Raw genomic sequence first — 27,629 nt, 5'->3', positions numbered from 1 at the left:
TATAGGATACATTTAGCAAACGTCATGCAAATTGTTTTCGTGATAACAACGACTTTCAGTAGTCTGGTTAGATGATGACAATTATTTTAGGCGGTTCAAATCGGTATCACTACTTTGAACGACAATACAAACAGATTTTTGTAGATTTCAGTGTAGGGCGTATTTCGATTTTAATACGGCTATCAGTTTTATATATTACCCAAGTGTAGTAGAATAAGGTGCACCCAGTGAAGATATTCCAGATCGCTTCTGTGCTGATCAAAGCCTTGAAGTGTAAATCTGTAGACTTCACAATGTTTCTACATTTAGCGCCTACGATAGAGAGCGCGGAGGTAATTGAGTATTGGTCGCACGCTTCGAACGATGCTCGATATCCAAAAGTGATATTTTACCACTCTGTAAAGTGCATATGTTTCAAGTCCTGTCACAACTCCGACCACAAATTGTATCAATTGCTGGATTCAATAGTAACGACATGAAATTGTAATATACTGACTCTATACGTAGTCGTTTCAATTAGCCGTCACGAATTTGACCAATAAAGCATTTTGCATCGGGTGTTCAATGTTTGAATAACGAAATTGTTGTGTCATCTTTAGTCTTGGTTACTGGAAACAACTACATTTGTAAAAATATTTTCTGATATCCGTAATACGCAGAGTGATTTGTACCAACACGGAATATCTTTCAAATCAAGAACATTTCAGGCGCGCTAATCTAGTTTTACAAATCAATATGTTAATAACAATGTTTCTGAAAAGTTTGTTGGTATCGTAATAACTTTTAACACAACCCCGGTCTAATTACGTCATAATTTATTAATCAAGTCGTGATCGACTATTACAAAATCTCGTATGTCAAACCAACGTGTTAATAAGAATGTTTACAACATGATAACTTTCAATGTAACACCGGTGTTCGATCGTAAGAAATGAATTCTTAACTACGTCGGTCAGACATTCAAATATCATATACTCAAAACATATGTTAATCTCAAGTTGTGCGCACCGAGTAGTATAATTACTTTAGGTTACAGAATAGTAACGACTTTTACAGTTGAATAAAAAAATACGAGTTGGCGGACTATGAATACAACCGAACTTGCTATGGATTTCGGATTGTGGTGATTACTCGCGTAATCTTGTCTACTTTTCATAAGGATACTGTTGAGTTGGTTGGCCAAGTTACAAACGGATTTACTTGACAAGGTTTTCATGATTGACTCTTTTGAGTATGGTAAGATGTTAAAATTTCGAGGCGTAATACTATTTCCATTAACTCAATTGTGACAAAAAAATACCCAGATAACTTGTTCAAGGCTTCTTTTGTTTCAAATCAATATGTGAATAATCAGTTATTGTGACAAGTTGAAATATCGTACCGAAGTTGCGAGTGGGAACAGTACGCGATTGTGTAAGTGTGAAGGCAGCGAGATGGTGATCGTGTGAATAAATTAATCTGAAACGCATTGGAGTGAAAGTTTACCCAGTCTGTCTGGCAATCCTATTTCAAATCGCGATATGACAAAGTAGCTTGAAATATTCCGATTCAACTCATCGCATTGCAACTCGATCGCGTTATGTGCAAGCGGTTGTCAAGTTGGAAATGTTTTCAACAACGGGCAATATTTCATTAATTGACTCTATTTTGTGTAGTAACACATTAAAATATCGCGATAGTATTTACTGAAACTGACAAACGGAAAACCAACTCGCGAATACAGTTGTAAGGTTTCATTACTTGTTTCAAATCAATGCGCGTATAATTTCGAAATATGGGCGGGTTGAAAGTTGGTAGTCATGTTTGTCAATCCTATTTCAATTCACACTATGCCAAAGTCAAAATACTTCGTTTTTGATTATCTCAGTTACCTGTAGTACATCTGACGAACGGATTTAAAGTTGGCAAATTACCAAAATGATTGAATATTATCGGGTTAGAGATAGTTGGTATTGATTCTATAAGTGTTAAAACAGCGGCGTGGAATGTGTGAATGATCCGGAAACGGAGTTGAAAGTTGGTCAAGTCAAGTAATATTCAGTTTCAAAAGGATTATACTCTTAAAAAGATTCGAGTTATACCAACAATTGACAATTTGATAGTATTCAAGTCGCCGCCGTTGTGGTTCTGTTATTCGTTACCCTTGTCAGTGATCGTATGATTTTACAATTATTTCACACCTAATTGAGTATGCGGTAACCGCACAAAGGATTAGGGTTAGGACGGAAATAAGTGACAATTTGTTGCTATTCAAGTTACCGACACTGGCGGTTCTGTTAGTCGTTACTTATTAAATCTTACCAGCGAAATCAAGTTCTGTGACAAACTGATTACTAAAATTTCACCGCGTGAGCGATTGGTATGGCTATGACACCAAGTCGTGAAAGATGACTATGTCTGAGGTGTTATCTTGTGGGCGATCGTAGGATTTTACAAATATTTCACACCTTTTTGAAGTGTTAGTATGTGAACGCGGCTATTGTTGGTATTTGAATCGCCGTCTACGCCGGCTCTGTGGCAAACTAATTACCAAAATATTACCAAGCAAGTGATTCCTAGATTTAGCAAACTATTTCACACCCTTTTATGCTAAAAGTACGACATGCCGCCCGCAGCCTATACCTGAAAATACGACTCACCAACACGAGTATTTCAATACGATTCACCGCCGCAGCCTATACCCGAAAATACGAATCACGACCACGAGTTTTCAATACGAGTCATCGCCGCAGCCTATACCCGAAAGTACGACTCACCACCGCATCCATAAGAACACATTACGAATCACGGACGAGAGGGGGGTCTGAAAGTACGAGTCACCAACACGAGTTTCCAAGGTATATCATCACCCCAGCCTATACCTGAAAGGGTGGTATCATCACCGCATCCATAAGAACACATGGCACCTCACCACCACAAGGGGGGTCTAAAAGGGTACCATCACCACCACGAGTTTCAAGGCACCTCACCGCCGCAGCCTATACCTGAAAGGGTGCCATCATCACCGCATCCATAAGAACACATGGCACCTCACCACCACAAGGGGGGTCTAAAAGGGTGGGGTCATCACCCCGGGTTTTCAGGCACCTCACCGCCGCGCCCATAAGAGCCCCTGCTACCGGTTGTGCGATGTCTGGCTCCACCTTCGCTTGTGATCATGGATTCTCGCATTTAAAAGGAGCATCACGACGAACCTATACGTTCTCGTAACTCAAGTTGTTCGAATAAGGCAACCAGCATGATTATTACGAGTTTTTACTGTGAAAATGTGGCTCCCACGTCGAATCCCATGCAATGTGTTCAGATTAGTGCTACCACAACGTCACGTATTTTCAACTGTGACGTAACAGTTGATTGACAAGTATAGCTCTTTGTGACTTAAAATGAAAAAAAGGCCAATATGGCTCTTCGGACGAAAAGGTTCCCGAACCCTGTTCTAATAGTTTTCGAGCAAATTCGATATAATTCTCAGTCCATGTATTCACAAGCAATCCCATGACAAAATATCCAAATTAGAACCACGTATTTCTTTTAAATCTGAGATTGACCAACTGAAACGCTAGCATTTGATGTATTGCCTAATTTATGGACCAACAAATGCACCAGGCAAGGAAAGGTCAAAGTACAGCAATAAAAGGAAAAAATACATTCAGTTGATAACACTGGTCAACAAAATGAAAGAAAAAAATATTTTAGGCAGAACATCTGAGAGCCGTTTCCGGGGTTTTTGAGGTTGCTGATTACGAATATCACATTAGTTTTGTCAGATTGGCTCTCTGTCAGAAGATATTTATACCCCTAAAAATGCCGAAAATTACGGTATTTAGCCTTAAATATTTCACTTGGTGGAAAGAAAATCGTAGTGTTTTCCAGACATGGGGTAATCGCGATTAGTAATCGTAATCGAATACGACGATTACAGCATTTTGAAGTAATCGTAATCGCAATCGATTACATTCGAAAAAATTCCGAAGTAATCGTAATCGTAATCGACTACTTCCCATATCTAATCGATTTCTTAGTGAAAGAACGATTACTTTATATTTGTCCAAGGACTATGATCTAAACTGAACATTCGCGAACAAGGAAGAGATATTATACTAGGTTAGTGATAGCACAAACGTCTGATTTTCAAACGCCACTGCTCATTATTACGTCAGAAGTATTAGCTTTGCTCGTCATTGGGTTAGAAGTGGACATCGTAGTGTGATTGTAAGAACACCCACCGTCGTGTATATCAGGTTATACACTCCGGACGCCACTACCTCGCAACAGAATATATTAATCACCACTATGCCTAGTTTAAAATAGTAACTTGTGTATTGATGTTTAGTTATGCTTAGTTAAACGCAGTTTGACCGTTGCTGCTTGGCGAACAGTAGGCCTATCTACGTACTCCTGACAAAGCTTTGAAATTTTGCACTCTTCGAATAAAACATTACGGTTTCCACAACGAAGCATTAAAAATCAACAGCTGCTGATATATATCATAACAGAGCAGTTCTTATAGCCGTTTCTCGTAACAGCAGCTCAAAGTATCTGTATCAAGTTGAAGGCAGAATTTTTATGTTCACTTTGTCTTATTCTCATATGACTCTACTTGAAACGGGCGCCAATTGTCATTTCACAATTCGTTACTCAGCATTTGGACCTGCCGCCATAGCCATCCGCTTATATAGCCTACCATGTTAGCATGGGTTGTAGCTAGAATCAGAACCAAAACAGCAATTCGTCCCCCACTCCAAACCTTGGTCTTGGGCTCCATAGGGTGGTCAATTTTCAAGTTGAAGACTGAATTTCGTCAATAATATTGGTAATTGCATTATATTACTATGTATTTTTAATCCTCTCGCAGCCACTGAGTGTCAGATTTATCTGTAGAGCTGGATCACGTATTTCATAATTATAACATCTGGTATATAGTTATAATTAGTTAATTTTATGTTGCTAATTCGTGACTTCCGGTCTGCTATATAATCAACAGATATTGTAGTTGCCCAAACGTAGCAGACCAAAAGAATATCTTTCGTGACACGCACACATAAACTGTCATGCCTTTATTCCTTCGTGGGTGCGCCGGGTGGCATTTGCATTGAGGGCTCAGATTTGAAGGACAGGACTATTAGTCACGCCCACCCAGCGCGGCTATCGACAATGGACGTATTTCGTTCGACGTATATTAGAGGTATTTCGTTAGTAGCACACTCCGTGAAGTCGCGTGTTGGTCGAAACTGCATATATGTCTTTTGGTGTGCCGTGGCGCGGTAATGACCGGCACCGAAATGCCTATTCTCATATATGATGAATGCATTTTTTTGGGGGGGTGGGGGGGGGGTATGCGCATTTCAAACCAAGCTATCTACTAGAGCAGGGGTAACCAACCTTTTTGAAACCGAAAGCTACTTCTTGTGTACTGATTAATGCGACAGGCTACCACTTACTCCCACCGTTTACCCGTGCTCAGTTGGATTTCTTCACTAGAGTTCGACAATCAGAGCACTGGGCAGAGTTTCCGCCCCTGACCAAGAACAAATAGCTCTCACTCGCCGGGACTCACACCAGCTCCTCCGGGCTCAGTTGCGTTACCACGCTGTGCTCCGAAGCACCAATCTCCGCGTCGAGACTCGAGAATATTACCTAGATTCTCGTTTAGCCTCCGCCTGGGCGAAGACGAGCAACGCCCTGAGCGACTGCTTTCGTATGTTCCTTAGGGTCGACTGACCCATCTTCAACAGCTGCTCATATGAATCCCGATTCAACTTTCAAATCTCTTATTTGGATATTTGCTACTGCGACTGCGGGTGACTCATTTGGTCCTCGCCGGCTTTATGTAGCCCACGGGCACCGCATTGGTGACCCCTGTACTAGAGACATATGAATCGCGAACCTCGAAGAACATTTTCAAAAATTAAATAAATCTCTCGAAAATACTCTATAATTTATGTTGATTTACGAAATACTTTTGAGTCCCCATCGAGCTCTCTCCCCACCCTATTGGGGATTTTGGGGTGCGGCAGTTACAGACCTGGCCAGAATGCAATTCATTGGGTGCGATGAATCGTCCCCTATAAAGTTTGGCAATTAGTACAATATGACGTAACAAGCAAATGACGTATGATGTATACATTAAGCCTTTTCATCGCAATCCTTATATTGTCTTTCAATATATCTTCTAAGATTATAGTAGTAAGAAGCAAAATAAATGTAATCGTGAGTAATCGTGATTACTTTTCCAATGTAATCGTAATCGTAATCGACTACTTCCTGATTTTGCTGTAATCGTAATCGTAATCGTAATCGCGTGATTCAGAAGTAATCGTAATCGCAATCGATTACATTCGTGAAGTAATCACCCCATGTCTGGTGTTTTCTAATTTTATACTGCGCATAAATGGCTAATTCACTATGAAGAACCCTCATGTCATTCTTAGTCATTCTATCAATATTAACATGGCTTGATGCGAAATATTTGTTTGTAAAAAAAGCAGTTTGTCAAGCCTAAAAATTGTACTTTTCCAAAACGGAAATTAATCTTCTTCAATTGGTCATTCTACCAAGATTAAAGAGGAGTATAAAACTATGAAATTTGTCCTTGAAAGACTTAACTACAATACTTATATGTGTCTCATTTCTTTTGACTGGTAAATGGATAATTTTCCACTGAGTCAACGAAGTGGGTATACCTAGTAACCCTATCAAACGAGAAGCTTAAATCTGGTATCTGGTATATTCGAATACCGATGAAAGATTCCAATTTCAAATTAGGAGGAGTTCACAGCATGTAATTTCTCCTAAGATGTAGTAAACAAAACTTTTTAGCTGATCACAAAGCACCCAACTACAAACAGTTGGTCCGAAAATTCGTATGGGCATATCGAAACTTGGAACAAATATTAGCATAAAAGATCACTTCCTGTTCAGTCATCTTGATATATTTCCCGATCATCATGTTGATTAGCAAGGGGAGAGATTCTAACAAGACATCAGAACAACAATAGAAAGATACCAGGGCAGATGAGATGAACCATTGATCATATTATGTCAGACCGTTGCCGGAACCTTTCGAGAAACTGCACTAAATAACTTACAGGCGAAAATCGTACAAAAAACAAACAATTTCGATTTAAAATATATCAATAATATTGTATTCCAACTGATTATTTCAAATTTACAATTGGTGGTTGACGTAAAACTGATTGAATTAATGCCACGTTATTTGAGTATCTAGGTAAATGCTTCTATAAGGTTGCCCGACATATGAGCATTGAGCATGCGACACAATGGAAAACGACAGTTGAGCATGGAAGACATCAGCATGCGTCACTTCAGCATGTGACTGTATAACCCAAAAACTTAGCCTAACCCGAAACATAGCCTAACCTAACCTAACCTAACCTAAAGCCTAACCCTAACCCAACCATAAATCCAACCCTAACCAACCCCTAACCCGTAATTTAACCCACATGCTCATGTGTCGCATGCCAAATTGTCGCATGCCGAAGTCTCGCATGCTGTAATGTCGCATGCTCATATGTTCACGGACCCTTCTATACAAGACAGGAGTTAATTTATGTACATGATATCCGTGAAAGTCTGTAACTATGATAAATCTAATACCCCAAAATATAGTGCTGTTGCTGTATTTTGATTTAATATAGTCTTCTGTGTGTAAAAATAACAGGTAGATTGAATTTCTAAACTTTATAGTACCAGTAAGCCGATTTTATATCTAGTCATTACCGCGAAAATGGGAGATTTTGGTCAAAACAGCCCCAAGGGTTATCTCCACAGCAAGAGCCCATTTGAAAACACTAAGGTCATATTCGGAATCAGTGCCCTTCAGAACCCCCAAAACCACTCTTACTTTGTCGGCCTATAAATATGTGTTGACCAGTGTAATTCTTCAATCATAGTGTCCTATATGGTGTCGACACAATCAAATCTCACGGCTCAGTGAAATTGATTCACGTCACAATTTCCATTTGGCTACAGGCAATTTGACGGTCTTTTTTGGCCGGCATGCCGAGCATAAAATTTGGTGAAACGGGTATCAATCGAAAGCTGACACTGCACTGATTACGAAAATATAAATTTTATTCCGCTCGCGGCCCTGGAACCCCCACAATCAGCCTCTAATTTTTCATTGTTATGGAGATTGGCATTGGGACGCAACAATGCTGTCTGGCGAAACGAGAGACGCAACAATGCTGTATGGGTCGTTTTTTCTTGAGCTATTCTCTCGTTTCGCTAGACAGCATTGTTGCGTCCCAATGCCAATCTCCATAACAATGAAAAATTAGAGGCTGATTGGGGGGGGGGTGCCAGGGCCGCGAGCGGAATAAAATTAATATTTTCGTAATCAGTGCAGAGTCAGCTTTCGATTGATATCCGTTTTACCAAATTTAATGCTCGGCAAGCCGGTCAAAAATGACCGTCAAATTGGCTGTAGCCAAATGGAAATTGTGACGTGATACAATTTCACTGAGGCGTGAGATTTGCTTGTGTCGACACCATATAGGACACTATGCTTCAACAAATATTTTCATCAGACCGAGTTTTATGTAGGTCAGGGGGCAATTATTTTGCTCCGCGGGCCGAATGAGAAGTAGAAAATAAGTTGGCGGGCCGAGTGAAAATTTTAGCTATATTTTCCAGCGTATTTTAATTCTATTTCTAAATTACATTGTTAATAACTACTGCTCAGTGAACGTGTTGATGTTAGGTAATGAGAAAAAGACGTTCATTTAAAATAATATCTATTTGCCGCCATGATTCGAAACAATGTTAAACATGATACATTTTCAACTCTCATTAATCCCCTATCCACGTTCTTCTATTAAGACTCTAAAACAGTGGTTTTCAATTTTGTTTAGGTTCCGCTCCCTTTATGATAGTGTAAAATTTCGCTCCCCCTTATCATGATATCACAAAATATTAAAATGTGCAACCAAAATGCTATAGCAGTGGTCGGGAACCTTTTTCGTCTGAAGAGCCATATTAGCCCTATATTTTCCATTTCAACTCTAAAAGAGCCATACATGTCAATAAATTGTTACGTCACAATTGAAAATTCATGACGTCATTCTAGTACAAATTCCAACTCCATACATGGGATTAGTCGTGGGCGCCAGGCGCCATATTTTCTCTGGAAAATCTGGGAAGCTAATAATCATCCTGTGGTAGCGCAATCCGTCGTAAATCTGAGAATTTATAATAATTGATATTAATCCATTATAACTGTAGCACTGATTCCGAAAATCTGAATATTGATCGACTTCTCAGTTCGGCAGAATCATAAACTACAATACACTACACTACACGCCTACACTGTAAAAAATCTGGTAGATTTACTGGGAAATCTCTGTAAATTTTGCAACGAATTACCGGTAGCTGTCAATAACTCTTCGTAGCTTGTAATTTCACATTTTGATATGTAATATTACCTCAATTTAGCTCTAAAGTCAAGTTACCAGAATTTATTCGCAAAATTACTGACAGTTACTCGTTACTGAAGTTTACCAGGCTATTGGCTAAATTGATTAGCCTGAAAATCTCTGCAGCCAATGTATACGTGGAAATGAATGTTACTGATATCATTCTCGTGGTGATTTGACCTGATTCAACCTCGGTCACGAGACTGGGGTCTGTCATACGGAAATTGTTGGCCCTAGTACCAATTTCAGTATAGTACAATAGTACTAGGGTAAAAGAAACAACTGACAATCGTAGATAGCCAGTTAGCCACTATATTATATTATAAGGCTATGCCTATACGGCCGGTCTCGCTGGTTACATTCGTTGTCACGGATAGGACTGATGAGTTAGAATAGTGTACCAGTTTAGGATGTATAATATTGTTCGGGAAACTAGAAATAGCAACGCCGCATGCTAAGTTGATTCGTTGATGGCGAACAAGGCGACCTGTAATAGGTTACCGTTACGCGTTACTGCTTTTTCTGAGATTCGTAGTAAACAACCAACGCACAACTGTGACATCACAAGCTGCGTCTGGTTAAGTAAGTACGGTAAGTAGTGACAATACATGGAATAAATATCAATTTATACGCAATGAGATGGAAAAGAAAGGGACTAGATGTAATTATAAATGATTCTGTATGAAAAAACGAACTAAATCAACCATTACAACGCAGTGGTCAGTAAATATTATTGGTCGCATGTCAGCGGATGAATACCACTTATTTCGAAATCGTTTCGTGTCGTATCTGTATCGTCGTCTGGCCATTATTGAGATTTGAGCAAATGGTGGAGCACTGGAGCGAAGCTTGTTGGCTTGAAGAAAGTGGACACGATCGTTGAAAATTCCTAGGAATGCTGATTGGGATACGCATCGTAAAAGGTACAGTACTACATAGTATTCGTTACTGTGAATATCTACGACTGTGCACACCACCGGGATGACTGTGATTTCATGATTGAAATACTTCATTCGCCGCATTCTCTGTTCTATTTTGGGATGTTAGTCGACCTATATACTGACCTGTGACACCACATACTCTGCCGCGGAGTAGTTGAAACTGTTGGCATGTTTATGTCATTTTTGGGCCATAGCATAGAGATGTTTCCATCTGCTGGATTTGTTTGGCACACATGCTACCTCAAATGAAGAACCTTTTGCTTCAATACATAATATCAGTGGTTCTCAACCTGGGGAACGCGATAAATTGACTAAGTCTGTATGAATTCTGACTAAACATGTGTTTCGCAACCATTTTCAGAAGACGATTGTTGAAGATGAAACTTATTTCGTATTCAAGAAAGCTCGCCAAATTCAAACTCCAGCAGTCGCATTCAACTTCATTTAAGCAAATTTTTGATATTCGTTGAAGATTTAAAGGAATTCCCATGTGTAAGTCATTCATTACTTCATAGCTTTGGCAGTAGCCTAAAGCTCGTTACGCTGGGTAGCTGTTGTTAATAGCTGGCGAACTGCACTGCGTAAGACGGACTTGGATGAATATAGGTTGCTCGGTTTCACACTCAATTAAGCTACCCTATATCAACACAATTTAATTCAATTCCATTCCAAAACTGATCAAACTGGGCATGGCAGTACAGAACGACGCCTTGTTCTCTGTAGTCACTACCAGCATTAGGATTAGTCTCAGTGCAACCTACCTTGAAACAAATTGATGTCCTGTCGAATGTTTTTTTTTGCTATTTTCAAACAAGTTTGGGGAAATTTGTCAAAAATGTTAAACACTGGAATACGTATTCAAACTTGGCGTAAGACATACCATACGTATACTATTAGATCTGGGATGGGCAACCTACTGCCGTGAATGGGATTTGTGCGGCCGTCAACACCTAATTCAATTAGTATGTGTTAGCATCCGTCGACATGCAAATTGAAATTACTAATTCACTCCCAGTTTTTTAAAATTTTTTAATTATTCTCGAAATTTTCTTCGCGCTCCACGCAATTCAACATAACTTAATTTTTCGATTCTAATATAGTAGCGCCCTTCTAAATCTGAGCAGGAATCAAGTTCGTGTGCTCCTCACGAAAGAAATTTTTTATGGTACATTTGGACGATTTCAATATTTTTCCACTACCGATACGATGGACAATCCTGATCAAGAAATAACAGCATGCAATAAAGTGCATGACTAATAATAATAATTGGCCCACACGAAGATGCAATATCATTTATAACTTGCCTGCTGCATTTGATAAAGTGAGTCATGAATCTCTGCTATATCATGTAAAAGGCGGAGCCGTCACCACACAATGTATCAGTACCGGTACTTCAAAAATTGTTATATTTTTGTTACCCTATTTGTCTTCAAAAATTGTTATATTGTTGTTACCCTATTTGTCTTAGTAGTCTTTATAATGTCATGTGTAGGTTACGAACTTTGCTTAATATAGCGACTTACGCATGTATTCTTTTTAGTGGAACTGCAAGATACTAGCTACACAGAAGGAATGAGGACGAGAAAAAGAAAGAATTGGAAGTTTGGCCGATGGTGGGAGAGCACTCGTGTTACTGCATGTCTCCTAAAGAAGAATTAGACCTCCAGCAGCAATACTTTTCCATCGATAATCTTCTCATCGTGAATCATGAATGAATATACAGTTTGTACCAATGTCGTTTGGGGGTGTTAAGAAGCTTTTGCGATATTTTAGCATCGGGTTGCTTTGCGATAGGTATGGGATGTACGTGAATTTACAAGCTGGTATGCAATCCAGATTTACACAGACAGCATGTATGTAGGTAGGCGGTAAAATTACAGTCTGAGTGGCAAATATACAGGATACAATGTAGATTGGATGTACTGGAGGTGACTAACATTACAGTCTGGCGTGTAAAGTGAGATTACCGGACGAGTGTAAGTTAAATTTACATTGACTAACGGTAATGTTAAATTACCACGAAATGTCTGGCTACCGTGCTTCCAAACATTTCGCGGTAAATCGAGGTTTTTATTTTTTACAGTGTACATTTTAACGGGAGTAGCCTACTAGAAAGCTATTTATCAATGACGAACGCGGGTGGCAAAGCGTTGTTTGTAATTTGGATTTGTAATTGGAATGTCACTTCCAATGCAGTAGACCAGGAAGACAATGTACATTTGAAAACTAAATCGTCATATAGGCAGAGGTGGTCAGTAACGAAGTACTTCTACTTTTTTGAAGTACTCAAGTAGTTTTCCTCTACTTCTGGTACTTACTCAAGTATATCTGATTTTCGCTACTTCTACTTCTACTTCTTAATATTTTGTGATCTACTTACTTACTTGTCGCTATTTTCAGTTTGTCAAGTAGAAGTAGGTCAACCTTTCAATCAGGAAGATAGCCTGAGGAATTTCGGAGCTGTTTTCACGGAGTATTAACATTTAATTTTCATAAAAGTTTAGTAGAGCCCCGAATTTAACGTCGCGCGCAGTGAACCAGTATGATTTCACGAAAGTATCGGTGAATATAATTTAGGTGGAGGGTTGGCGTGGTTCCGTTCACGCCACATTGTCGCCCTTCGCCCATATGAAATAATTCATCACAGTATATATGGCTCATCATAACGTTTGAAACTGATGTTTAGCAATGTAGCATTTTCTTGTCATATCGTAATTTAGCATGTCCATTGTCCATGACGTGTCCTAATCTGGAAGAGTGGACTATTGACTTTTTTAGTTTTAGAGCTGTTTTAGCATACCACCTTTGAAACTTTCTAGACTAAAACATGAAATACATATTCTGCTTTTAGAAGTAGTAATAATATTTCACCTTCTCTTCCCAGTATCATAAACTTTGAGTTATAATTAATATCAGTTCTTTTGTCTGGATAACATACATGTTGAAGTATAAAAGCAAGTGCAGTAAAGCCTTGTATTTCTGAAAATAAAGCTACGCAATATGGCATTTTTACGGTCCACCATATTTTTTATTAACGTTTAGTAATCACGCAAAGTGTTTACACCGTATCCTATACAACTTCTCCGTATTGCTCTTCGACTAAACTACGGGCCCTATAATATGGGGATGGCGCCATACCATGCTATTTTCTAAAACGTGTTGTTCGATAAAACAGAGGATTAGCATCGCATTTCCTTATCAATAAGATCCTTTTCATCCCACGAGGTGGGCGAATGCCTATGTTATCGAAAATTGCATATCTGCTGCTATGCATCAATATGAAGCAAGCTCGTCACCTATCACATAGCTCAATTTGCACCTTTTTATAATCCATTCAATCAGGATCGTTTTCACAACTACTTACTTACTTGAGTACTTTTAAAGTCAGAAAATTCTACTTCTACTTCAAGTAGTTTGAGGTTGCTTATGAAAGAAGTACTTCTACTTGTACTTGAGTAGATTTCTTCGTCGCTACTTCTACTTCTACTTGAGTAGCTTTCTTGACTACTTTGACCACCTCTGCATATAGGCGTCCCCACGCCTTGCTATTCTCTTTGATCAACTAGCGTGTGGTGCCATCCAAGATTACGCAGAGTGCGATGCCGGGTATACATCGAATTCGCGGGGATAATAGTCGCTGTCGCTACCGCAACTTAAATTTGAGGGTTTTTGTAAAGGGGCCCAAGACCTTAACCCTGGATACGCCACTGACTTGACCTCTCACATACACGTTTATGGCGCCACGAGTACAATTATTCTAGCCGTTAAGAAATATTTACTAACAAGTTGCTGCAATATCGATAAAATTAAGTACAAAATAAAAGATATGTCAAAGAGCCATATCTTATAATACCCAAAAGAGTCATACATGGCTCGCGAGCCATAGGTTCCCGACCACTGTGCTATAGCAATCCCAACGGATAGTTTGATGGCATGGAAGGTGATGGCTGTTGGTGAGATAATTCTGAAATATCGAAGTCGGACAATACGCAGAGCAAAAACTATAAGCTGGCGGTTAATCACGCAGAGTGCGAAAATATTTTCATTGAACTGCGGCTTCACGCCCCCCTTCTGATGGTTTCACGCCCCCCCCCCCCCAGTTGGAGAACCGCTGCACTGAAATGTATGTGCAATGGTACGAAGCTTATTTTCTTGGTCGCTGCCTTCCGAGCAGTGTGCAGCTATTAGCCTAGATGTCGAGCGAAGCTTGCAGTTTTTCTGAACTTCACCCTCCCTTGATCGAGTGTTTCGTGTTTTTGTTATAAGACCGACTTTATTTAAAATGTTTAATCCCGGCAACATGCTCGGCAAAAACCTAAAGGAAGGTTCAACCCTGACTTCAATATACAAATATTTAGTGCTCTAAAGTCTAAACCGTCTTTTAATTTCAGTTTTCGGCTTTCTTTTTTAACATGCCCGTTAATCCTTTAAGGGTGATAGATATGATGAGTCATATAGTAATCGCGAGCACGGATTGACTTGTTTTACGAATTAGGAATTTGGAAACGTATCACGTAACAATTTGAAACACATACCGTACAATGCGTAAAGTGACAATGGCAACAAAGAAGGTTTGAAGAGAGCAAGAGACTCTTTGGGTACATAACTTTAATATACATTTTAATAATATATTCATTGCAGAAATATGTTAAAACTCGAAGCTTGTCGAGCTGACACACCTCAAGGGCAATCGTCAGCAAATGGAGAATTTCAAAAACATGCATATAGCTACATTTCATACAACCAATTATGACGTCATACAAACAAGCAACATGAAATACAGGCAAACCGCGAGCGCAGCTAGTGGCCAATTTTTAGATTGACTAAAAATTCCTTCTGCTGACACAAGCGCGGTCGGTGGATTTTAATATAAGTCGATTCCAGTGCAGACAGATGGAAATTAGTGCGACCTCTACCTAATATAGAGAATCTTTCATCGCGATAGTTTTTGACGCAAGTTGCATTCTCAGCCAAATGCATGCCGATGGCAGAGTTCATAGCCATAGCCATATTACGTTCTAGAAATCGCAGATCAGTTACGGCTGCGTCTACGCGAGAGTCCAATGTGCGCGATCTAATAACGCTCGGAGCATTGTTGTTTGATGCGTTCCTGCAAGCGCTGAGTTGTTCGTCCCACGTACCAACAATCACAGTGGCACTTGAAATCATAGACTATATTGCTTTGTTGAGAAGCAGGAAGAACATCTTTGCTCGTTGCAGGAGGCAATTGTTTGGTGGTAAACACAACATCAGTTTTTACGTTATTGTAACAGCGATTTATACCAGAAATCAATTGCTTTTCAAAACGGGAAGAGATGGGCCCCAGCCAGGGTAAATGTATGTTGTATACATACATTCTTCTCAGACCGTGTGTTCGTGTTTTGTGATTTGCTGGGATTGAAATTACTGAGTCAAAATCTCGTCGCAAGCCGTATGTTGCCCGTCCCTGCTTTAACCTAATCATGCCAAGCTGCAGCATATCCTCACGAAAAATCTCATCAATTCTCATAAGATTGCAAACGGGCCACTGCAGACTCCACTGGCACCTTTGCAGAATCGGGTGTGATGACACGGGTTAATGTGATGCGTGCGATATCGACGAGACGGTCGACCACTTTTTAATTGCTTGCGAACGCTACTCGACCCACCGCGATCACTCGAAGACGACAGCGGCGAATCTAGACATACCGTTTCAGCTCACAAAACTGTTATCAGATCCACGGATTTTACTGCCAGTGGCTGAATTCGCTATCCTCACCGGCAGACAGTTGTGACCCTAATGGAATATCAAACTCTTGAGACCTGGTGTAAAAGGCCATAGTAGCCGAACACCATATGTACAATACTAACAACAACAACAACTACCTAATCGGAAATGGGCGAAAGCATCAGCCTAGATCGATACCAGTATCTTTTTCTTAATAATTCAATTCGCCATTTTGCTATTTAACTTATAATATGATAAAAGCGTGGATTTCTATACGGTAGGGAAAGGCAATATGGCTAAATTCGTGAAAATTTGCATATATTGGGCATATGTCGTAGAGCAAAAACTGGACGTAATAAAAGAATACCATCAGCATATTTGGAATCAACACACTAAAATTACCTTACATCAAATGAAAAATCCAAGTTACCAAATTTTTCGTTCAAAATTGCTCCCCAGTGTCATCGATGGAATTTTTTTTTTACATTTTCTGCATTTCTTTCAGAGATTGTAAGCGACAGAAGGCTTCTGGAGAGAGTGGGTTTCGCAGGAAAAGGTGGGTTCGTTTATTTTGACAATAGATAAATTGCAAACAAGAATATCGTGAGAGACATTAAGAAATATTGCGGTAAATCAGAATCTCCGAAAATGGTTATGATCTCTCTCCATTGAGATTACCGCAATATAGTGTCGAAATTAGATTTTCAAAACATTTTGCGACCAGCTCACGCAAAAGCGCTTAGAACTCATTTAAACTCTCATAATTGGAGACGCAAATGTCAAGGAAGGTGAAATTCGGCGTTGTACCGCACAATGGCCACGCAGAGAAAGAATCACCAGGTGAGGCAGAGATGGATTTGCATCACCTCCTATACCAGAGGTCTCAAACAGGCGGCCCCCTAGAGCATTTCGTCCGGCCCGCGATGACATTTTAGATTTTTAATAATTTCACAATAGATAAGTGTCACATATATCTTTTCAGGTTATAAAGTCAAAATTCTCTCTTAAATTGCTCCGAAAGCCTGAAACTATTCATCAAACTTCACTATCACATCTATTACAAACGCTACCATGCAGGGGAAGATTCACTATTTCGCCACATTTTCAATTCATAATGACAAAACCTGACCCTTAGACGATTCGTGACTGAAATGTGTGAGTTGGACTAGGACGCGACCGTTCTTAGAATGACTCAGACTCGGACTAACTCGATGGCAAAATGAAAATGACTCGAGTGGACTCGGAGTGACTCGGAATGCCGTGGATTTGTTAGAACCATGGACGCAACAAACTAATCGCGTATCAAGGGAATAGTAATAGATCGAAATGTCGCAGCTTGGTATTTCGCTAACTAAGCAAGTAGTTATGGCAACCATTGGCAATCTGTTTATTACATCTTTGGTCGCTAAACCATGTTATTAAGGCAACTTCAAGGTACCGAGTACCGTAGTGGTACTCTCCAACGATGTAACAACAATGGGCAGTTCGGCGTTCCGACATTTCAATTACTAAGTCACATTCATTATTAAATTTATATTATATTTATATTTCTTTCTGCTCCTGTATTTGAAGATATTTGGCCAGGCTATGAGATTAATAGCCTACATGTCAGAAGTACACCCGAATCCTGGATTTGAATTACAATGCTCAACCTAAAAATGTTTTGATATTAGATCAGTCTCTATTAGCCTATCAGTCTGCTAAATTCAAAATATTCATAGTAGCTGCAAAATTATAACCCGATAGCCTTTATGATGGCATTATACATTTATCCGATACATGTGATGTGTATGCATCTTATAATTAATATATATATCAAGCACAACAACAATTATATTCAAATAGTTATAAATGTGACGATTCTTTTCGTGCCAGGCCTAAATTGATGCAAGAGTAAATCACATTTTGACGATGTGTGTTCACTGTCAGTCTGCTGGATCGGCTCATTTTCAATAGGACAATTCATTCCCGCCAAATAAGGCCAACTTGGAAAGATATAGAATACCCTTATAAGTGCTGCGGCCCGTGGCGTCGTCAAAACGGGAAAACTGGCCCGCGAGCACATTTGAGTTTGACACCTCTGTCCTATACTGTTACCTCATAATCCGACAATCCTAGCGCAGGTATATTATGCGCTTTCGACTTCGTAATTCGCCGGCGTACTAATAATCATGTAGTTGCGACGGTCAACATGCAGTGCAGAGCAAATACATTGCCATGCTGATATATATGTCACGGGACGTCATATTGCTCATTGCAATTCCATAGTTCAGTGAAGTGATATAGTAATTTATACGATAACTAGCGACGACTCAGGCTATAATATGTTACAATGCTGAAGTACTTGCTTACTTTTAAACGTCAGCAAATGTATCAATCCGAAAAATGAAATGCTATATTAATCCAGTGAAATCAATGTCTTCCGTCGCTTTGCAAATAATTCCGACGAGGACTTGCAAGGGAATATAGCTTAATCTTACGCCTTAACGATCTTGGCAAGACCGGACCATGTATTCCGCGTCTGACTATTGCTACATTGAAATTGAGTGTAAAACGGGTTTCCATGCTTGATACCGATATTACCTCATAAAGAAGGTACGCAGTAGCCAACAATAGGTTTACGATACGTTCTTTGCCCTCCTTTTTGAGGTTTTTGAACACGTCCTCCGAGGACGCCTAAATGTCCTCCCTTTTGGCAATTCGTCCTCCTTTACAGCTTTTAGAGCTGAGATAGGGGTAGATTCGAGTGGAAATGGGCATAAACGACGTTAAGTAGGAAATTCGTGGTTCGAACGAAAGTCACGACCTTTTTTTCTTATCTTTTAGTCAACCAACGTAATGTGTGAATGAAAAACTGTATTTCTTGAATTGTGCCGGAAAGCTGACCTTTATTTTAATCAACCGACCACGAATTGGGTAGAAGTAACCATTTTCCTGGATTTACTTCCGGCATACAAAGTTTAGAAATGTTGAAAAAGTGTCATCCTTTTCCGATTCCAAAACATGGTAACCCTGGTCAACCCCCTAACAGTGTATTTCGTCTATGGTGCTGTGTGATTGCGGACAAAGCGCACAGTAGAGAGTCACTAGATATTCACAAACGCCAAGCGGAGTATTTCTAACTTTTGTAACAAACCAAGTAAAATTTTTGAAATTGGCAAGGTGCATGTTGGTTAAGTGTTGAAGGTTTTTGTGCTGCCAGTGCCATGCAGTGAGTGGTTCGAAGTTGAAATGAAAATAATTTCAACCAAAGATGTTCTAGGCCAGTGGTTCCCAACCTTTTTCGACTCATCGCCCCCTTTTGAAGCTCCACTCCGATCATCGCCCCCAATTATTGGGAACCAAAAAATGGTCATACTAACTGGGATTCACCGGAGAGTTGACTAATCAAAAAAGGGTCAACTTTTCGGCTCGACCACTTTTACAGCTAAATTCTCGTGAGTTGACTAATAAAAGGTCATTTCTCCGACTTGACTCCCATCAGAACCGTAGCAGCACTTCGTCAGCCCCCCGCCCAAAAAAAAACGTTGTTCTTGGTCCTCCATATGGTGATTAACCAAACCCCAGACCCCCCTCAGCCAGTGGGCTTTACGTCGCTACATATCAGCTATACCCTATTCCATGTACTGTTTGGTGAGTCACCGTATATCCCCTGAACGCGCGAAGTGCGACAAATTTCTATAATGCATGTTTGAATCGGTCAATATGGTCGGGAATTTCATATACATTGCTGTCAATTTTTCATCCTCTCTCAGCTAACTTAATCAGATTTACCGGCACAGCTGAGTGTGGTGTGTTGGAAAAGGTAGGACCCTTAAATAATAAATAAACATCTTCGGACGGGCCCGTTGCTATATTGACTTCCTTACATGATGCTATTTCGTGACCTCCTACATCTGCTATATCAAAAGATATGGAAATCACCAAAACGTACCAAACTGAAAGACACACGTGGTTTAAAATTGGTATTTCTTTACTGGAAAATAATTTTTCCCTGCGGAGATGGCATTAGACCTTTTGAGTTCTGATCGCCAGGACACGAGCATTCGACGCTATAGTCGTGAACAGGGCTGTGGAGTCGGAGTCGGTGGAGTCGGAGTCGGAGTCGGTGGGAAAATACTGACTGGAGTCGTAGTCGGAGTTTGTGAGAATGACTATGACTTCGACTCCGACTCCAACTTCTCTATCATGAAAACATTTGCTTTCAAAGAATTATCCACTGATCAAGGATAATACGAGGATTATCATCGAAAAACTCACATAACTCCGCTTCTACTGGTCGGACTTGACTCAAATTTGTATTGCAACGTCTTTGAAGACAGCTCAACAATTTCATGGGGTTGGCAGAAAAATTTGGAATTTTTTTTTTCAATTTTCCATATTAAATTAAAAATTTTAATTGGATCTGTGGAGTCCTATGCTTGTTAGAATCGAACCAAATATGGTGTGCAGCGTTTTTTAGGGTAACCTGACAATTTAATCAGTGAATGGCTGGAATCCGGGAAAAAAAGTTATTTTTGAACAGCCCTACTGGGCAGTCAACACAATGACTTTGACTCGACTCGAGTCATAATACCATGACTCGGACTGGACCCTCTGATCGGTGACTTGGACTCGGACTTGACTCGGTGGTGAATTGAAAATGACTCGACTTGACTCGAGTCAAAACTATAAAACTGAGATTGACTTGTGACTCGGAGCATTGCGACGTGGTTACAACCCTGGTACCAAGCTACCGCAGCAGATGTCATTTTAGCAGTAAACAGCTGTACCAGGTTTCTGCTGTTTGGTCTACAGCAGAATAAGCTCAAGTTGTGGAGAATGCAGCATTTGTTATGTAGTGAAAAAAAGGCGCAGTGCAGTTGACACATCGGTCAAGAAGTAATAAAGTTATCAATAATAGATAAATTTTTCTAAATTATATTGCACTTGCGCATATAGTTTTTGCTACAAATAAGGCTAAATCTGAATATTTTAAATGAACAGGCGTAAAAACGTTTGTTGAGACGATTATGAGAGAGAATTCAAAGGTATCTAACGTAGGCTTACCATACGTCCTCTTTTAAGAGGATTTGTCCTCTTTTTTGACTTTTTTGAAAGTGTCCTCGGAGGGCGCTTTTTTGTCCTCTTTTTTGAAAATTTAGGTGAGATTTAGAGCAAATTGCGAGTGATATGCCGCAAATTAGCACAGAAGTGACGCTCCGGCCGATATTTCGTAGTGAAAAACGGCGAATGTAGCTCTGAGCGAAAATATGACCTTTTTTTAGTCATCCACCTAGCAATGTGGAGAGAAAAACGGTATTTTGAGATCTAAGCGGAAGAGATGGCCTTTTTTTTTAGTCAACCGATCACAAAATGGGGAAAATGCACCGGTTTTTTGAGAATTCTACTTCGGTTTTTCAAGTTGCAAATTTCGGAAAAAGTGTCCTCATTTTAGATTTCTAAAATATGGTATGCCTAATCTAACGAAGCTTGAAAGGCGAGTGTTTCGCACATAAAAATATCTGCAATTGTGACATCAACCTAGAGGCCACAGGAAGACCGCTATTTCAACTCACATTGATACACCAAAACACAAGAAGTGTGTAATGATGATTAATTTGAGCCAGTCGATAAATAATTTTTCCACAAGTCGATCAGCACCAACTACCACAGATTACAAGGCAGCTGCTGCAGAGGGTACCTGGGCATTCCGTACTGTCAGACACCAGCAATCATTCCTCACCAACGATTGCACATCGCAATTGTTCAAAGCAATATTTCCCGAATCCAACATTGCAAATAAGTTTTCTTCAGCCAGGACCAAGACTACAAGCATTTTTAATGGAGTTTTTGCTCCATACGCTCAAAAATGATTTTGTCGAAACTTGGTGTACGGCCTTTTTCCATCTTGGTTAACGACACTAACGAGGTGAAGAAGTTTGGTATATCACCCTGGGTAGGGGGTGAGTGGCAAGACCAACAGTTTTAAGGGGGGTGACGAAGTGCTGTTTCGGCCCTGAGTAAAGGTAAACCTAGACCTGAGCTGTCGTGACATCAATGAAGCACTTTCTAATAACAAGGAGTTGGGAGCAGATTGTTTCTGGTGAAAAGTATGGAATGTGATATGCTTCGGCTCACAAAGAATGTACAAAAACGCTCTTTCATGCTAATCCAATTTTTCGACTGTCCTTATTTTTGGGCCAGGTCGATGGCAACCCTGTATATAGGGTTCGGGCTCATGTACTGTACATGATATCCGTGGAAGTCTTCATCTATGATAAATTACGGTATGTTACCCCTAAAATTTGATGATGTTGCCGTAATATGATTTGAAACAATCTTCAGTGTGTACGAATAACTATTAGATAGTGAGTTTATGAACTTTATATTACGACTGAGATGTTTTTAAACTATCGCCCAAACAGCGAGAATGTGAGCTTTTATTCAAAATAGCACAATGGGTTATCTCCCAAACCAGAGCAAATTTGAGTAAACAAAGGCCAAATTCGAAATCAATGCCCCCCAGGAACCCTAATACCGCTCCTTCATTGTCTGCCTAAAAATATGTGTTAATCAGTGTAATTATTAATTATTAGAATAACATTGACTAACATAACAAACTGGCATTGTAGCGGGCAGAAAATAAAGTGATTCACTACGTAATAGTTCAATGTAATGGAACTGAACGATTCAACAACCGTAAGACAGCAATATGCCCTTGTCTACATGTTGCTCAGATATTTGTCAAGAGTAAGGAAGGGTCGATAATGCCGAATGGATGACCTAATCACTATTGCCGAAAAAAACGGTTCATTACTTATTTTTGCGGCACCGATTAAGTAGTTTCTCTGCGATCCAATCGCTCTTCCCGGAGACGTCACCCTCCGCGTTGCTCCTGGGATCGGTCATCGTTAATTCTTGTTGTCATTTCCGGTCGAAATGAAATTGTGTCCCAATTTAATATTCGGGTCTACATAGGTTACAGGGCTTCACGCTTATTAAAATTTGCATTTCCGTAATCAGTACCACAGTATACTTCAATTGATACCGATATATATATCGAGTGTTGCTCTTGGAAAGCCCGTACAAATATTTTCAAAATTACCTTTTGCCAGATGGAAAAAATGATTCTAGCCAAGAACAGTGAGACGTGCTATGGAATGTTTGTACACTACTACATCAGAATATGGTACCAGTCAAAAACTTCACAGTAATGGTGTTGGACCGCTTAGGCTAATTTATATGGAAATTATTATGTCTGAATGTTAAAATATTCGTTTCACAGAAGTCAGATGGTTAAAAGAAAATATGTACATGGTGTCTTTCCATGATGACGAGGCTTTGAATACGCAACTTACTGTTCGAGAGGGACGAGAAATTCCGCCTGCTGGTCCATTCCGCAAAGTCGCTGTAAAAATTATCAGGATTTCAAAACGAGCAGAGGAGGAGCTTGCTGTTCTGCAAAAACTGGAACATGACAACATCGTAAAATTTATTAATTTTGATAAGATTGAGAACAACGGATTGGACTCGCATTTGTACATTATTATGGAGCTGTGTGATTGTAATCTGACAACGTTCATGAATAAATCGAGGAACCAAAACCTGTCAATGGAAACTTTCAATTTTATATCTTACCAACTACTAGATGGACTTGAATACATACATGGAAAGAGAATCATTCACAGAGATATAAAACCTGACAACATTCTGGTAATCAATGATACATCATTCAAGTTATCTGACTTCGGAATAACCAAATATATACCCGTTGGATCAAAGGCTGTCACACAGACGAAAGGTGGAATAGGATCAGATGGATATCGTGCACCAGAAACGTATGTCGAGAAAGAGGACAATTACGATCATGAAGTTAAGATAACACGAGCCGTCGATGTCTTTTCCTTGGCAATCGTCCTTGCCCAACTCATCAGCAAAGGCAAACATCCTTACGGTTCCAATTATCACTACTGGAAATCCAACATCATGCAAGGTACAGGGTTGGATCTTTCAAACGTCAGTAATGAAATTCCCGAGAAAAGATACCACCTGATAGATCTGCTTACTGGGATGCTCTCGAAGGACCCTGAAGATCGACCATCGGTCTATTCAATAAGAGGTTATGAATATTTCCGCAATTAGACTAGCGGTTAGAGATGCTGACAGTGACACATGTCGTAGTCTGCAGTATCTTTACTGAAGCAAGACCGCACGGTGAAAAAATTGAGATATAGACAACATAATCAGAATGAAGCAACACGCTGTATCACCAGAAGTGTGCGCACAACTTCAGTGTTGCCAGCCAACAACTGGTGCTGTTGAATGTTCTTTCTCCATCCTTGGCAAGCAACTTAGTACGGACTGACACTTTCTACCCGAGGATGTAAGAAAGTGTATTTAGTTGTACTACAGCAAATCTTACCTATTTCTAATGCGCGATGTCACTACTGGAATTCTCCTTGGGTCTGAATTTCGTTTATAATTAAATTTTTCATGTAAAAATTAGTCAGAAAAGTTTTTCGGGCCACACCACTTCGTAAGGACAGGCAGTTCCAACCAGAAATGAAGATAAGTAACACAATTCTAATATTATGCGTGAAAACACCAAATCTGCATACCTGAGGTCAAACTTTTCTCAAAGTTGGTTTTAAAAATAATGACAATTTTTTTTTTTTGGGGGGGGGGTCAAAATCTTCTGTTTTTAGGTACAAAAAATCGCCCTAGTAATGAGGATAAAGTAAATCGAATATACATCATTGGTGTTTGAATGATTCCTTCGCATTTGTCTCAGAAACAGATAGCTATAGCTTTATTTCGAGGGAACTTCAATTAACAAGCTATAAGCTATTCAGGTTATAACATTACTACTAGCTAAGTCTTTGTCTAATACAGTGGTTCCCAACCGTGAGAAATCATTTCGAGGTCCGTGATGAATTTTGAAGAAAACTAGAAGCACTCAAGCACGCGAGGATAAACTCTGCCGGTACACATTAAGATTAATTGATGCTCCTGGCCACCGCGTGTAGGCTACGTACATTGACCATGTCGATTACAACGCATGTCGATTACAGCGCAATCATTCTTGCCCCGACTATTACGTAATAGAAAGCATGTGGTTCTAGTGCAGGAAAAGCAAGAACAACCCTTTACTTAAATCCTAACAGTGCGAGGCACAACTTTCACTAAAAACCTCTGACTATCTTCTCCTGAAGTAGAGATATCTCATCATATTATTTTTACGTCAAATGTTTATTCAATCTATGATAATAGTGTATACAAACTATGTTCTTTTGTTCGGTCGAACTAGCTCGAATGTGATGAAAGGCCACTGTTTTAACTTGGTCGCAAGTCAATCGTACCTATGTCAGTTTGGCAAAAATGGTTTTCTGGGAAGGCAAGATATGGTAGGCTCATTTGATCTCATCTCTCAAACAAAGTTATCGAACAAATATCTCAGAACAATAATTCGGGAATGGGCAGAAAAATATCATTTGCCTGTGTCATTTTTATCTGAATAGCTGTGTTCAGTAGACCTGCATATGGTATTATTATTATTTTTCTTTATTCACAGTAAGAAACTGGTCAATACACACATAATCCGGGGAGCAACCTGCACCCAAAGGAAAATGGCGAGATTGGAGTAAATTTTTTGAAATTTCAGTAATGCAGTCAAATTGTTATTCCTATGCAATACATGGACTCTAAGTCAGTTTACATCATTACAGTAGATCAATAATTGGCAAGGGTTAGATAGCAGAGGTAGAGATGATTGAAAATGAAGAATCGAAATTACAGAAATTATGCTGTGATTCACAAGTGTAATTTTAGTCCAGTGGTGCATTCCAGACATGGGGTAATCGCGATTAGTAATCGTAATCGATTACGACGATTACATCCTTTTGAAGTAATCGTAATCGCAATCGATTACATTCGAAAAAAATCCGAAGTAATCGTAATCGTAATCGACTACTTCCCATATCTAATCGATTTTTTTGTGAAAGAACGATTACTTTTTGTTTGTACAAGGACTATGACATAAACTGAATATTCGTGAACAAGAATGAGATAATATACCACGTTAGCGATAGCACAAACGTCTATTTTCAAACGCCACTTATTATTACGTCAGAAGTATTAGCTCCGCTCGTCATTGCGTAAGAAGTAGGCCTATCCACACATAGTAAACATACATGCGATGGACATTTTAGTGTGAATGTAAGAACACCTTCGGTGGTGTATATCAAGTTATCAATACACTACAGAAGCCCCTACCTCGCAGCAGGATATTGATCACCACTCTGCCTATAGTTTCAAATAGTAACTTATGTATTGATGATTGGTTGTGCTTAGTTAAACGCAGTTTACCGTTGCTGCTTGGCGAGCAGGAGGCCTACGTACGTACGTGCACCTGACGAAGATTCGGAATTTTGTACTCGTCGAATAAAACATTGCAGTTTCCACAACAAAGCATTACAAATAAACAGCTGCTGATATATATCATAACCGAGCCGTGCTTAGCCGTTTCTCGTAACAGCAGCTCGCAGTATATGTCTTAAGTTGAAGGCAGAATTTTTATGTTCACTATATCTTATTCTCATATAACTACTTGAAACGGGCGTCAATCGTTATTTCACAGTTCGTTACTTAGCATTTGGACCTGCCGCCATAACCATACGCTTATATAGCCGGCTGACATGTTAGCGTGGGTTGTAGCTAGAATCAGCAATTCAGCCAAAACAGCAATTCGTCCCCCTGTCCAACCGTTGGTCAATTTTCAAAACTGAATTTCGTCAATAATATTGGTAATTGCATTATATTGCTATTCATTTATAACCTCTCTAAGCCCCGAGTGTCAGATTTACCTGTAGAGCTGGGGCACGTAGGCTAATTCATAATCATACCATCTGGTATGTTGTTATAATTACTTTATTGTGTGTTGTTACTTCGCGACCTGCAGTCTGTTGTATAATGAAAAGATATTGTACTCGCCCAAACGTAGCAGACTAAAAGAATATCTTTCGTGAGACGCACCCACAAATTGTTATGGCTTTATTCCTTTTATGGATGCGCCAGGTGGCATTTGCATTGTGGGCCCAGATTGGAGGGACAGGAGGTATTAGTCACGCCTCCCCAGCGCGGTTATTGACAATGGACGAATACCCTAAGTTTCGGCCAAGGTATTTCTTTGGTATCACATCCCGTGGAGTTGCGTGTTGGCCGAAACTGCATGTATTTTGGTGTGTTGTGGGATCGTGGTGCGGTAATGATCGGCTCCGAAATGCCTGTTCCCATAAAATAGCCTATGCATGTTTTTTCTTGAGGGGTAGAGGTATGCATTTCAAACCCAGCTATCTACTGGAGCAGGCGTCACCAACCGTTATGAAACAAAAAGCTACTTTCTTGTGTAGTGTGTACTGATTATTGCGACGACCGAAGGGTTACCACTTACTCCCGTCGTTTATCCGTGTTCAGTTGGATTTCTTCACTTAGTAAGACTATCAGAGCACTTGGCCGGGTTTCCGCCCCTTACCAAGAACAAAAAAACGCTCACTCGCCCGGACTCAC

At 39.7% G+C, this 27,629-nt stretch overlaps 1 protein-coding gene and 1 long non-coding RNA gene across 2 annotated transcripts; both read left to right on the top strand.

Moving 5' to 3' along the window:
* The first annotated feature begins 9,337 nt into the window (after positions 1-9,337).
* Positions 9,338-12,113, top strand: LOC145434970 (uncharacterized). Its single transcript, XR_013913653.1, has 3 exons — positions 9,338-10,357; positions 10,737-10,867; positions 11,916-12,113. It is a non-coding gene; the product is annotated as an uncharacterized LOC145434970 (long non-coding RNA).
* An 11,259-nt stretch (positions 12,114-23,372) lies between these two features.
* LOC145436508 (serine/threonine-protein kinase stk11-like) lies at positions 23,373-24,206 on the top strand. The gene has a single exon (XM_080313872.1). It carries the CDS (start codon positions 23,373-23,375, stop codon positions 24,204-24,206), a length of 834 nt encoding a protein of 277 aa, XP_080169998.1.
* Positions 24,207-27,629: the final 3,423 nt, after the last annotated feature.

This window comes from Botryllus schlosseri, chromosome 3 (genome assembly GCF_051294905.1).
Source record: "Botryllus schlosseri isolate E-star chromosome 3, Bs_hap1, whole genome shotgun sequence".
Lineage (NCBI taxonomy): Eukaryota > Metazoa > Chordata > Ascidiacea > Stolidobranchia > Styelidae > Botryllus > Botryllus schlosseri.
The sequence above is the reverse complement of the archived record's forward strand: the minus strand, read 5'-3'. Positions and strand labels throughout refer to the sequence as shown.

Bases quoted from the DNA above. Each gene is read 5' to 3' on its own strand.
- LOC145436508 (XM_080313872.1), top strand. From the start codon at position 23,373: ATGTACATGGTGTCTTTCCATGATGACGAGGCTTTGAATACGCAACTT.